Below are 13,955 nucleotides of genomic sequence, written 5' to 3' on the forward strand. Positions count from 1 at the left end.
TTTGACATCCTTTAATGGCTTATTGGAAAAATTCAACCCAATGGACTCTCTTTATTCCCTTTCACAAATTTTCAAGAACAGTCCCCTACCATTTCTGGCTCTCTCACCTGCTTACCAGTAGTTTCACATTTTCTTTCTTTCTTTTATATTGTTGACTTAAAACATATACACGGTCTTATGGACCACAGCGCGCCAATACCTTAAACCAAATGTCAAAGAAGCTATGGGAAGTCAACACTTCACTTATCCACACTCTCTAAATAATATGTGTTCAAACTCCAAATACAGCTTATCTTTTTCTTATGTTTTTCTCACAGAGTCCTTCTAAACCACCCTTCTCAAATAAAACGATAGCCATACCTCGAAACCACAGAAACCAAAGCTCTCCCTACGCTGACTTGCAGACAATAAAACTGCCAGGTGGTACCAAAAGAAAAAAAAAAAAAAACCCAAAAAACCTTCATCATTAAATGGAATGTTGTTAAGAAATAGCTGTTTTATTTAACAGCTATTCATCTTTATTGAATAAACATTTTCTAGTATGCATTCTGTTAATTGACCTGACAGCATATGCTGTATATGGAGAAACTTCTAAACATTATGCTCTATGTAATATGCTTATCTGAAAAAGCTCTCATTTGCAGCAATATGGAAATAAAATTCTGCCTTCTAAAATTCAAGACTTTTAAAATGCATTAATCCACACAGTTTATGAAATTGCTCTGGACATTTTAAAATCCTTTATTTAAGGGGGGGAACTTTAGTAATTGGTAATAGTATTTGTTGCTGAGTTTCATAATGGAGAAGTGTACATTCAATACAACTTTTACAGACACAGAAATGGGGCAGGCATAATAGGAAATAAAATGCAGTTATGGTATTGGGTAAAGAATTACTCAATGGATAAAAGAAAATGTTCAGAAACTCTATCAAATTATATTATTAGAAAACTATTGGTATAATAGTTTTATGGCCCAGACATAAATAGAGCTGAAACACTACAGAGATAATACATTTAGTTTTGAGGAGGTAAGACAGTTTGTGAGCATGTTGGCAGGCTCCCCCGGCTAATGGCAGCACCTCTCCTGGGCGGATGGCTTCTGAGTGATGATGCCATCTTCCAGACCAGAAACACCAACGCCACTACCTAGCGGGCACAAATGAGAGAGGCTGCTGGGTGAGAACTAGAGTGGGCTGGAGGGCTGCATGCTCCCCGTATTAAGCAGCAATCCATCTCCCAACAATGGTTGCCCTTGTGGGATGATCAGTCCAAGGTTACCAGATATTCTGATTTTTCAAGACAAGATGGAAAAGCCAGATTTCTCTCATTTCTCTAGGTTGTCAACTAATTTAGAAAAAAAAATTTCTGTTTGGACCCAATTCAGCCAACTTATAAGCCAAAGCCAGTATGGGACTCATTCACTCCACCATGAATCATTGTCAAACCCTCCATTCTGAAAAAGGCATTGGTTATAATTTGTAATTATCTATGGTAATGTGGAACAAACATGGAAAGGGTTACATTTATTTATTTTAAATCCTGGCACTAGGTGAAATCTCACCCTATATCGGCCATGATGGTACAACAGGAAAATCCTACAACATTCAGTTGTACACACAGCATAATTAACTCATTTTTATACCAACCCCTTTTAAGCCAGATCTTTGTGTTCTATGGGCCTCTAACATATTTTACAGTTCTAATTCTCTTCCACTGTCCTACATTAATCAAAGCTGTAACCCCTGTTGTCTTTGTACTACGGAATCAGAATGTGCCCCTGGCGAGGAATGGGGGAAAAGTCAACAGGAATTAAATTTCAGTGCAACTGTTTACTCAACTGTGGCCTGCAGTTATTGAAATTTTATCCGTGGTTTTGTGTGACTACCGCAGTAATGAATTCAGCATGGCTGTGATTTTCTCACTGCTGGTATTCTCACTTCAAGTAAAAACCTGTAGAATAAAAATGATGAAAACAACCCAAGTCCACTGCGGAATGTGATTTCTCCAAACTGTTTAATTGTTGCAAGTTTTCAGTTTGGAAGAAAACTCTGATAACTCTAGGCCTGTGAAACGTTTTCAAGCCTGTAGTTTTTTAAAAGTTCACCTACAGATTTCCTTTTTCCCTAACAACCTGTTAAGAGCCTTATCATATACTTAAGGGAGTCAAACAGCTGTCAATATTTTATTTTAAAAGGTCTCAAAAGGCTTGCCAACCACAATAAGCAGGGTTTTAGCCACAATGATAGACCCAACTGCTTTCTTTCTTCCCAAAACATACCAATGGCAAATAGAAATAAAATTGTCATAAAATATTATGAAAGAGTTTCAAAGTATAATCACAATCAGTTTCTTGACCTTTATATTAATTAATAACCCATACAAATTTTCCAAAATGGTCACAGCCAAGGTAAAGAGAGAAGATGTGGGTAACTAATTTTGCTGCTGATACTTTTTAAGGAAGATGCTATTAAAATTAGTTTTTATAATTTTTCTTCGTGCAGCCAATTTGTTGTCACTGTTACTGTTGTGTGTGTGCATATGTGTGTGTTTTGATGGTATATATGTACAGTTTTTTGGCTGACTTACTACTTTGAGATCCCGAATGATTTTTAGTTCTTCAATAAAAATCAGAAGAAGGCCTAGCATGGTGGTTCACATCTGTAATCCCAGCATTTTGGGAGGGCTAAAGCAGGAGGATTGCTTGAACCCAGGAGTCTGAGATCAGTCTTGGCAACACAGTGAGACCCTGTCTCTCCAAAAAAAATAAAAAAAATTAGCCAGCTGTGGTGGCATGCACCTGTAGTCCCAGCTACTTGGCAGGATGTGGTGGAAGGACTGCCTGAGCTCAGGAGGTTGAGGTTGTGATCCTGCCACTGCACTGTAGCCTAGGTGACAGAATGAGACCCTGACTCAAAAAAAAACCAAAAACCAAAAAACCAGAAGTTAACTTCCCATCTGTCTCATTAATGTACACTAAATACTAATTATTTGGGATTCATACCGCATCAGTCAGTAACCCATCTCAACTGCTCCATAAAAAAATAGTAAATCTTGACCTCTGTCTGGTAAGACACCAGATGATGGCACTCAGATACATCAACTATTATATAATATAATCATAAATACAATACAATTTATGATTATACAATATTTATGATTCTACAATATAATCATAAATAGCTGAGAATATCACATGAACATATGTTAGCACAAAATACATGGATATCCTTCTACTATTTACTGCTGAGTTTTGCTAACAACCTCATTGGTTAGAATTTGACCATCTGCATTAACTTAAAATGCACAAAGTTTATACACAACAAACATTGCAAATTCCAGCTGAAGCCAGCCTGAGGTACAGACATAAATGGGTTTGTTCTACTCGTGAAAGAGAGATCAAATCACGTACAAGAAGTTCTCTGGATTAAGCCTTTGGATTGTTTGTTAGTTTCCCTTTATTTATCTTGGTTGTGTCTTGCCTCCAACAGGTCCCATAGGCTGGGTGCCAAGGCTCAGCCTATAATCCCAGCTCTTTGGGAGGCCAAGGCAAGAGGATTGCCTTAGCTTGTGGGTTCGAGACCACCCTGGGCAACTTAGTAAGACCTTGCCTCTACAATAAATCATAAAAATCAGCCGGATATGGTGGCATGTGTCTGTAGTCCCAGCTACTTGGAAGGCTGAGGTGGAAGGATTGCCTAAGCCCAGCAGGTCAAGGCTGTGATGGCCATGAGCATGCCACTGCACTCCAGCCTGGGTGACAGAGTGAGACTCCAACTCAAAACAAAAACAAAAACAAAAACAAAAAATAAAAAAACAGGTACCCTAGTGCCATGTTGGTTCCACCAACTTGTAATAGGCTAACAATCTAATGATTTCCTACATTTTAAAAAACTCTTAGCAAGGAGAAACCATGCTTTAAAGCCGTTCTAAAAGTCATATCCCTAACATAAGAAGACATTGCCTCAGCTTCTCTGAAACAGATTCCAAGAAAATGGTCTGAGAAAAGAGTTGCGTTTCTCTTCCTTCATCCTCCCACAGTTCGTCTCTTTTTCTGAAAAGCTCGAGGATACAACATTTTTATTTTCCACCTGTTTCCAAATGGCACCATAATCATGCATGGAATAAATAAAAATAAAATGGAACACAAACCATCTACAATCATTAACAAAAAACTAATATTTCCTCATTTCAAGAGAGGCTAGAAAACCAAAGCCAGTCTTTAAGCCCATGCTATTTACTTCTTTGAATTTCTTTTAACACTTTGCCAACAAAACACCACTTCTTAGGTCATGTGTACCATTTGGAAATATTTTACCAGTCACTCATAGGAACCTGTAAAGAGTATAAAAGGAATGAGTACATCTCAACTTTTGCATTTTGGGGAAGCATCAATAAGACATAAAATATCAGTAAGATACAGCCACATACAAACTGTCATATGGATAACAGAAACATATGTGAATGCCCCATGTCCCTAAACTCCTACAGGTAGTGTGAAGCATTTTCTCACACTGACACCTGTGTTAAGGATATTTAGCTGTTATTTAACCCATTCTGCCTGTATTTCTACACACTTGTTTCTACACTCCTTATTCACCCCTTCTCTTTTTCTCTCTTCTATTCCTTACTTCTCTCTTTTATCCCTTATCTCTTATTTTGTCTCCCTTTTCATAAGGCTTAAGCCTGGTTTTTGCTTTGTTTTTTAATGAACTCATTGTAATGAAAACAGTAATTTTGTTCAAAACAGTGAAAGGTTAGGCTGACACAAGTCCATGCAATCTTAGTCTCAACTGTTCTTCACAAGGGGACTTCCAAGACTTCCAGCTACCAAGGGCTTGAGAATTAGTCTCTTCGGACAACCACCAGGAACCCTAGGGGATAGATGGCTTATTACATGCTGCTTACAGTCAGATAGTCAGACAGACAGGTGAACACAACACATCAAAAATGAGTAAGTGTAAGTTTCAGCATAATATTCGCACTCACCACCCTCCACCTCCCTGGACTCCAAAGCCCAGTACCTGTTGCTGCTGCTGCTGGACGTGGGCGAGGTCAGCTGCCCCGATGTCCACGGCTGGTGTCTCTCCGTTGGACCGCCCCTCCCGAAGACTACCACACTCTAGCAAGTGGTTGCTGCCGCTCGACCCATTCTGGATGGCTGAACCGTTACTTTTTGTCTCAGTCCCAGATTCTTGCATCATGACTCAAAAACCTGACATAAGGATTTCCAGGATGGGGGGTGGGGGGAGAAGGAAAAAAAGCAGCTGTTAAAACAGTTGTTGTCCACAAGAAGGGCCCTGCTTTAAATGTTGCCAAAATCTGTAAACAGTTGTCATTTTCTTTCACTCAACTTATCCCTTATTAGTGGGCCACTTCCCTGGTTTATAAATATGAAACTGTTTGTCCCAATACTAAAATTGAAGTTTTAGTATTGTTTTCAATACATTGCCTTTTCCCTCTTAGAATAAAATTATTGTTTCTAGGTGAATCTGGAATTCAGGATTAAATTTCTCTCATTATATTTGGATGTGATGCTTGAAAACCAATAAGTCATCCTTTAGAGCATATTAGGTATAACATTAAATTTCAATATGTGCCGGCACTGTGTGGTGATGTTACACTCTCAGAGAAATACCTCAAACTTCAGTCTATCAAGAAATGACACGGCCGGGCTCGGTGGCTCAGCCTGTAATCCCATGCCTTTGGGAGGCCGAGGTGAGGGGATTGCCTGAGCCCGCGGGTTTGAGACCCGCCTGGGCAGCGAGACTTCATCTCTACAATAAATCAAAAAATCAGCCGGGCGTGGTAGTGCATGCCTGTAATTCCGGCTACTTGGAAGGCTGAGGCGGAAGGATCGCCGGAGCCCAGCAGGTCGAGGCTGCGGTGGCCAGGAGCAGCCATTGCACTCCAGTCTGGGCGACAGAGTGAGACTCCAACCCAAAAACAAAGAAAGAAATGACACGAATTACAGGGGGTCCCCTGAGGTAATTAGTGCCTTACCTCACAAATACCAAAAAGCATTTTAAAGATTCATATACCTTGGAATTATTCAGGTACTGAACCACTTCAAAATTGGCTATTCCAATTAGATGGGCTACTTTTAGAGAAAGATGAGAAAGAAACAATAAGTTCCTACTCTTCAGGTGCTAAATAAATTCAGACCCTGATCTTTGTTTTATGGTTAAAACTGTCCTAAGAAATCCCATTCAAAGTTAACTGTCTTTCTTGCTGGATTACTTATTTCTAGTTTGGTTGAAGGTCTGAAAAGACTGGGCCTCATTATACTTCATTTTGAACAAAAATCTTGTCTACATAGATCTAAGAAAAAGTCTGAGTTTGAAAGTACTAAATGTCTAATAGAAAAAATATATTGGCCAGGTGCGGTGGCTCATGCCTGTAATCCCAGCACTTTGGGAGGCTGAGGCAGAAGGGTTGCTTGAGCCAGGAGGTTAAGACCAGCCTGGGCAACACAGCAAGACCTCATCTCTATAAAAAAAAAAACAACAAAAAATTACCCAGGCATGATAGCATGCACCTGTAGTTTCCAGTTACTTGGGGGACTAAGGCAGGATTGCCTGAGCCCAGGAGTCCGAAGCTGTGGTGAGCTGTGATTGTGTTCAATGTACTCCAGCCTGGGTGACAGAGAGATACCCCAACTTTAAAAAAAATAATTGGCTGGGCTCGGTGGCTCAGCCTGTAATCCCAGTACTTTCGGAGGCCAAGGCGAGTGGATTGCCTGGGCCCACGGGTTCGAGACCAGATCAGGTAACTTGGCAAGACCTCATCTCTACAATAAATCAAAAGTTAGCCAGGTGAGGGAGCGCACGCCTGTAGTTCCAGCTACTTGGAAGGCTGAGGCAGAAGGACTGCCGGAGCCCAGCAGGTAGACGCTGGGGTGGCCGTGAATGTGACACTTCCACTCCAGCCTGGGCAACAGAGGGAGACTCCAACTCAAAAAAATTAATTAAAAAAATATATATAGTGCAAAATGAGTAGCTAGAAAATATTGTCTAGGTGTAAATACATTTCACATTCATCTTTGTTACTCTCTAGGTACAAAACCATTATCCCAGAGAGACAGTTTTGCTCTTGACTCAGTAAAAGCGTCCAAAGATGAGAAGAGACAGCATTTGCTAATATCAAGTGTTTCTGATGACTGATCACCAGTGTTGTGTCAGGCAGGCCCCAGTGTAGATGATTTACATATATTCTCCAATTTAGGGCTAATAATTGTTATTCCCAGTTTGCAGATGAGAAAACTAAGGCTCCATAAGTTATTTTATTAAAGCAGGATTTATTGAGAGGACAGAAAAGCTCCCATCATGGGAGGGAATCTGAAGGGGTTGCCCTCAACAAGTTATTTTAATGTGCCCACTCTATATCACAGCTAGGCAATGGTGAAATCAGGATTTGAACCAGTTCAGTCAAGTCAAAAAGCTTAACCACAATGTGTTTTTTTAAAGTTGAGTTACAGTAGGGCCAAAACAATTAAAATGCCAGGGTCATACTAAAGTTCATAGACTAGGGCTTCGAGAAGGAAAAACAAGTCTTTAAAGGAAGTGGACAGTTCAAACATCAAAGCTGAGAAATGCCTGAATAATTAAGACTTTAATGTGAACTACCAATCCCAGATTAAAGGCCATAAAACTTTTACACACATTTGTTCCAACGTGGAAGGACATATGTACAACCAGTGCTACAGATTTCTCCCCTATACGTGGAATATGTGACAGCAGGGAAATTTAAACACTTTAGACATCTTTAGAGGACACTGTACTGTTGCTAGAAATTGATTGAAATCTGTTTTCTGCAGACTTGCTCAAAAACCAAGTGTAAAAATTAAAAGTAAAAAAATTCACGTCTTCATTTCCCTTCAGTACTGATTCAACTTGATATAATTTTTTTTGAGTCAGGGTCTCACTGTTGCCCAGGTTGGAGTATAGTGGCATGATCATGGCTCACCACACCCTCAACTTCCTAAACTCAGGAAATCCTTCCACTTCAGCCTCCTGAGTAGCTGGGACTATAGATGTGTGCCACCGCATCTGGCTAAGTTTGAGATTTTTTTGTAGAGACAAGGTCTCGCTATGTTGCCCGGGCTTGTCTTGTAGTCCTGGGCACAAGTGATTCTCCCACCTCAGCTTCCCAAAGCACTGAGATTATAGGCGTGAGTCACTGCACCCAGCCTGACACAAACTTTATAAACCCGGAAGACGTATTTTTTTTAAACTGGAGGAGATTAAGAATGGCATTTTTCATTAACAGATGAAAACAAACTCAGAAGCAACAGTTGCTTCACTCTCATTTGTTTCTTAATTTTTTTTTAACTCTTATCTCTTCAGATCAGACTTTCCAGTAATTATAGTCCTTGAAAAACTGCATTCATATCCTTACTGACAACAGAGTAAATGTATCAAAAAACAACTAAAACCTTCCCTAAGTAAGAATCAGGTAACAAGGTAATTCATGGCAACATGAGTACCTAGTTCATCACCAAAAAAGAGATTAATTTGTAAAATGTAAGTAATTTTCCCCACAGTGTTTCAGTCTTCTACAAACTTGCCTATTTGTACAGAACTAAGGAAAAGCCACAGTTTTAAGGTATTTAAGGGAGAGAACATTTGTCTTAGAGTAGGTAGCAGGGAAACCAACTTAATTATTAGGGCAAGTCACAAGTATTCCTAAAGATGCACATACACACACACACACACACACACACACACACACACACACACACACACACATATATATATCTGTATCAATATGGGTAGGCATTTTCAGAAGGTAGAAATATATTTCTACCTATAGATATATGCATATATATTTCTACCTATATATAAATATATTTCTACCTATAAATGTATGTTTCTACCTATATATGTATAATATATATTATTATATATATTACATATTTCTACATTCTGAAAATGCCTGCCAATATCAGAGATCAGACCCCCAAAGAAAAAAGCATTGCACATATATAAACTCAGTCTCTGCCTTCAGAATAAAGCATCTCTAGCCAAATACCCTACCCTGATGGAACAGAGGTATAGGTAGAAAGCTGCCTTCAGACCATGTGACCATAGGGATCCCAAGGCCTGAGATCAGGTGTCTAAGAGTCCCGTCCTGCTTTTGTTTTCTTGGTTGGAGGCCATCCTGGTGGGTGGAGTAAGAACAATCTCCAATACACAATTTGATGAGAAGGCCCCGGTTTTTGCTCCATGCAGTTCCAAAGCAGACTGCCAAGTCCTCCAGTACAAGTTTTGCAGGCATCAAGCCAAGCAGCTTGGCTTGTGAATCAGGTTTGTGAGAGTGCAGGCTTCGGGACCAAAATTGCATAAAGGATTATTTTGGTCTGAGGATGTCCTTAATTAGTCAAGTGCTAACAGTAGTATGTAGGTTGGAAGATTTAAAATTTCCCATCATCTCCCACACCAATCAGGAGAAAACAGCTTTTTGAAAAGCACATGTGAAAAAAATAGGAGTGTCAATGTCTAAGAACATTTCTAACAGTGTCTGGGCCAGCAATATTTCTATCGAACGTTCCAAGCCATTTAATAAGCCTTTATATCTGTATCACTCTTCACAAACTGCAAAGCCCTCTGATGTACTTTTCAAACTCCTAACAAGGCTAGGAGGAAGATAAGGCAGATACATGTTATCCCCATTTTACAGATAAGGAAACTAGAGCTCAGTCCATTAAGGGACAGATGCAGCCATAACTATTCTCTATTTGAGACATGAACGCCCATTCAGTAAAAGATTGAGAAATTTCCTGTTTGTAAAGTCCTGTGCTAGGTGGTGAATAAGTCAATCAATGAAAAGAAAACAAAGTAAATTCCAGAAAAGATAACAATGAGGGTAGCAGATGGACAAAGAAAAGCATTAAAACACAATGATTAAAAGGGTCAGCACTCTAGCAAACAACTCTTTTTGCTATTGAGTTTCCACGATAAGAGTCATCTGAAAGCAAGTGAGTGAATAGGAGAGGTATCTGTCTTTTCTACCATGGGACACTCGCTGTACCTTCTCTTAGAGGAAGCTTGTCCCAGGACTCAGTTTGCATAACCTCTACTTCCCTCTGAGACTGGCTATATCATGGAACTGCCTTGCTCTGTGAAAAAATGAAAACAAGAAACACTCTCTACTCACCCTAAGCACCTGAATATGAAGGTATGGCCATATCACAAACACTAGTAAGTCCCTCCCTCAGACCCAAGGCCAAATCTCCCTCTGCCTTCCTGGAAGGCATCTCCAAATGAGCTGGGCCTATTTAAGTCACATGATCATTCAACACAACCCTACGAAAGCTGATGCTGCAATGGCATGGATGGCAAAAAGTCTACAGAAGTCAAAATAATCTACTTCTCATCTTGCTTGAAAACACTGCAGAGCTACTGATTTCAAAAGATCGATGTTTGTGCTGGAGGGACTTGTAGAAAAGGATAAGAACTGAGCTTATTTATTGTTGTTGCCAATAGAGTTGCTCCCTGGAAGTATTCTGGAAAATTCATAATGTCCAGGCCAATGTATTTATAGTAAATTAAGGCAGTGCTTTATTATTATGATTATTTCCTTGGTTACAGTGTTGATGTTGAAAATTTAGGGAAAATAAAGCCCTTGTTATCATGCTTGTGAAAGATTTTAAGCTAACAAAAAGTTCAGTCTTGATTCCAGGGCAGTTAATTAAGGTTGACCAAGTCAGGCAGAAGTAAATTAACTTGGCTGATCAATTATTTATATGAAGCAGAATAAATGCCCTTAAAGAACTTGGTCTGTTCATGAAAGGATGTGTAAATTAAACTAAACATAGTTTTGTAAAATATGTTTCTACTTCTATGGGGAGAAGAGAAGAAAAGTTAATGGTGAAATCACTTTTAGGAAAATAATTAGAGTAATTACACAGTCCTCCCCCCATCCAAAAAGAAAAATTGTCTTTCTCATTGTTCATCCATGCACAAGAAAAGAAGAAAAATGGCACGCAATTTTGAAGAGATAACAGAAGATCGCGGAAAAGGAAGGAAGGAGGAAATGTAAGAAGAAAGAAGGAAGGAAGACTAAATGTGAATTTGACTAAGTAAATTTCATTATTTTAGAAATACTGAACACGTGGCTTTTACTGTATCATCAGTTGAATATCGATGCAATTTGAGGACTGAGAACGAATCAGGGTAGGAGTCAGGCTCACTTCAGTTCTAAGAGAAGTACTTTTTATAGTACTCATGTTGCATCATTAAGATTCAAACCCCTCAATAATGGTGCTCACGCTATTCAGGAAAACGAAGACAGACCTGTCTGCATTAAGATAGAAAGCATGCATTTATTTCTGGGTCTCATCAAGCAAATGAACTGGTTCCTTTTAAATGTGCAAAGGGTTTATGTGGCAACACGAGACAAACAAAGGAGTTTTAAGGAGTGAAGTGCAGCTACACAGATTTTTTCCCCTAGTAGGCAAACAGTGAGGTGGCCTAGGATATTAACCAGCTTCGGACTCTTCCTGCTTGTGTGGGTGTTGCTCTCATTCAAAATAGAGAGGGAACTAAACAATAGAAGATATCCCAGATGAAAGTCAGAGGCTCTCAGGAGAGGACTGCAGCAATGGAGACATATCATACTTCCTAGCATGAGACACATAAACTGTTCACCCATCACCTGGCAAGATGCTACTGGAGCAGGTGGCAGTGAGGAGAGGAAGGATGGGTGGAGGGGATTACAAATGAGACTTAGGGGTTAAGGAAACAGGTGAGGAGAGAGGATGATGGAAGTGCCCCAAATGGCCCCAAGAGGCAGAGCCACTATTTACAAGTGGGATTGCAACACATATTCTTCAAGAAAAAAAAGGCGGGGTAGGGGAGAACAAATCAAGAGAAACAAGAGTTATAATGGTCTGTTATTTTCTGAGATAACTTCTATAAATTGTGTATGAACCCTTCGGACACCACCATTTGTCCATCCACTGCCCTCACTGGCAGAAGCCCCATTTCATGGAAAAACTACCCAGGGGCCAAGAGAAGTCATAGTATGTTCACTGTGTTACGAAGGCACTATCTTCCAATACCAAATTTTCATAATTATAACAGAAAGGCGTAAATTTTCTAATGCATGGCAGTTCAAAAAGTAATCAAGGGAATGAGCCGGAGGGCTATTTTAATGTATGCAAAGCTAGTGACCCACAGTAAATGGGAGGTAAGCTACAATGAATGCAAAGTAATGCACACATACTAAAGTCCTGGTTTGATGAGGGACGGCTAAAATTAACACCCAATTAATTTCCGAATTGACAAACAAATGAAACCCATAAATCTACTTTCTCATTAATTTTCTTGTGGTATAATTTAAAGCAGTAATATGAGGGCAAAAACTGAACATTATCCATCATAAATATCAAAAAGATAGCACTATAACACCATAAATTATGCATATTACCTGTTGTTAAAAATGATTTATGTATTATCAACTTTATCATGCGCTATAGATGTCTACATCTATCTTTAAAAATCTGGAATTTCATTTAGCATGTAAGAAGAAAAAGTTCAGGAGCAATGAAATTGTCAAAAGCATGTTTTTGTTTTTGTTTTTTAAAACAAGCAAAACCAAAACAAATGTGGCCACTTCTTTAGCCATATGGGCGATCAGGGCAAAACAGGAATCTTCCAGATCTCAGGTGAGTAGAGGCTGGGAATATCATGGAGGTGATGGGCTGGGCCTTCCAGGGGAGGAAAAACAGACCAACTGTAGGAACACCCTTCCCGGAAAGCACAGCATCTGTATCCTGATGGGGCTGCTCAGCTATCCGGACCTCTGGAGTGCAGGAGAAGCCTGGCTTGGTGCAGGAAAAGGAAGGGGGAAGGGCACGGTGCTTCTGAATGCATCTCAGATGCCAAGAACGGGGCACTTATGGCCATGGGGCCCAAGGGAAGCAAGGACCTCTAAGTTGGTGAGAACTTAGAAAAATAATGCTTGTTTTCAATAATGAAATATGGTAGCTCTCCCGCCTTCAAAGAACTAATTTGTACTTACCAGCTAAACCAGAAATAGCTTATATTTATCAATTAAGTGGAAGAAGCATTCAGATTGAAACAGTTTCCTTTCTTACCCTTCCATCCCCATTTGTTTAACACGTATAGAAAATAAATAAACCCTTTATCTCAAACTTTTCTTTCAGGTACGCCTTGCATATAATAGGAATTTAATACATAATTGTGGAATTTCTGACTCAGTGACTAAATGGCAGACGAATCCAAGTCCAAACTCTGGATCAAATGAGATCAGGAGATTGTGCCAGGGCCAGACACGGTGGCTACCGCTTGCCATCCCAGCCCCTGGGAGACCAAGGCAAGAGGACTGCCTAAGCCCAGGACTTTGAGAACAGCCTGCAGCCTGGGCAACATGGTGAGAACTTGTCTCTACAAAAATAAAAAAAAAATCAAAAAAATTAGTTGGGTGCAGTGGCACATGTCTGTAGTCCCAACTACCTGGAAGGCTGAGGCGGAAGGGTCACCGAATGCAGCAGATTGAGGCTGCAGTAGCCATGATTGTGCCACTGCACTCCAGCCTGAGTGACAGTGAGACCTCAACTCAAAAAATAAATAAAGCCTGTGCCACCCATCTACTTTTAATTCCTACCTTTAATATACTCTCTTTCCTGTACTTCTTGGAATGACCAAATGTTTTGGTGTTCTAAAACTCAGAAAGTCACTTAAGCCATGAAATCATATTAGGTCTTCAGATTAGTAAGATTGGCCCAATCATTGAAAATTTAAAGATATCCAACCACAAATAAAGACTACCAAAATCCATGGTGAGCATTTCATATACATAATATGGATAATACACATCAGATGGACTGGAAATGGCAGAGAATAAGATGTTTAATTTTCCCTGTAATTCATGACTCAGAATAGAGTTGGCAGAATAGGGTGGTAATAAAAAATTGTCCCTAACAAAAGCAAAG

General features: G+C 39.7%; 1 protein-coding gene across 4 annotated transcripts in view; it reads right to left on the reverse strand.

Annotated features, from left to right (window-relative positions):
- The window catches only part of FOXP1 (forkhead box P1), a 614,874-nt gene that overhangs the window by 239,609 nt on the left and 361,310 nt on the right, over nucleotides 1–13,955 (reverse strand). For all 4 annotated transcript variants that reach the window (XM_021714901.1, XM_008062851.1, XM_021714905.1 and 1 more), the window contains one exon: nucleotides 5,023–5,213. In XM_021714901.1, the coding sequence (XP_021570576.1) occupies nucleotides 5,023–5,202 (180 nt within the window). In that variant the 5' untranslated portion in view covers nucleotides 5,203–5,213. The remainder of the gene's footprint in view (nucleotides 1–5,022; nucleotides 5,214–13,955) is intronic.

Source organism: Carlito syrichta, unplaced genomic scaffold (genome assembly GCF_000164805.1).
Source record: "Carlito syrichta isolate Samal-C Ts95f unplaced genomic scaffold, Tarsius_syrichta-2.0.1 Scaffold305868, whole genome shotgun sequence".
Classification (NCBI taxonomy): Eukaryota; Metazoa; Chordata; class Mammalia; order Primates; family Tarsiidae; genus Carlito; species Carlito syrichta.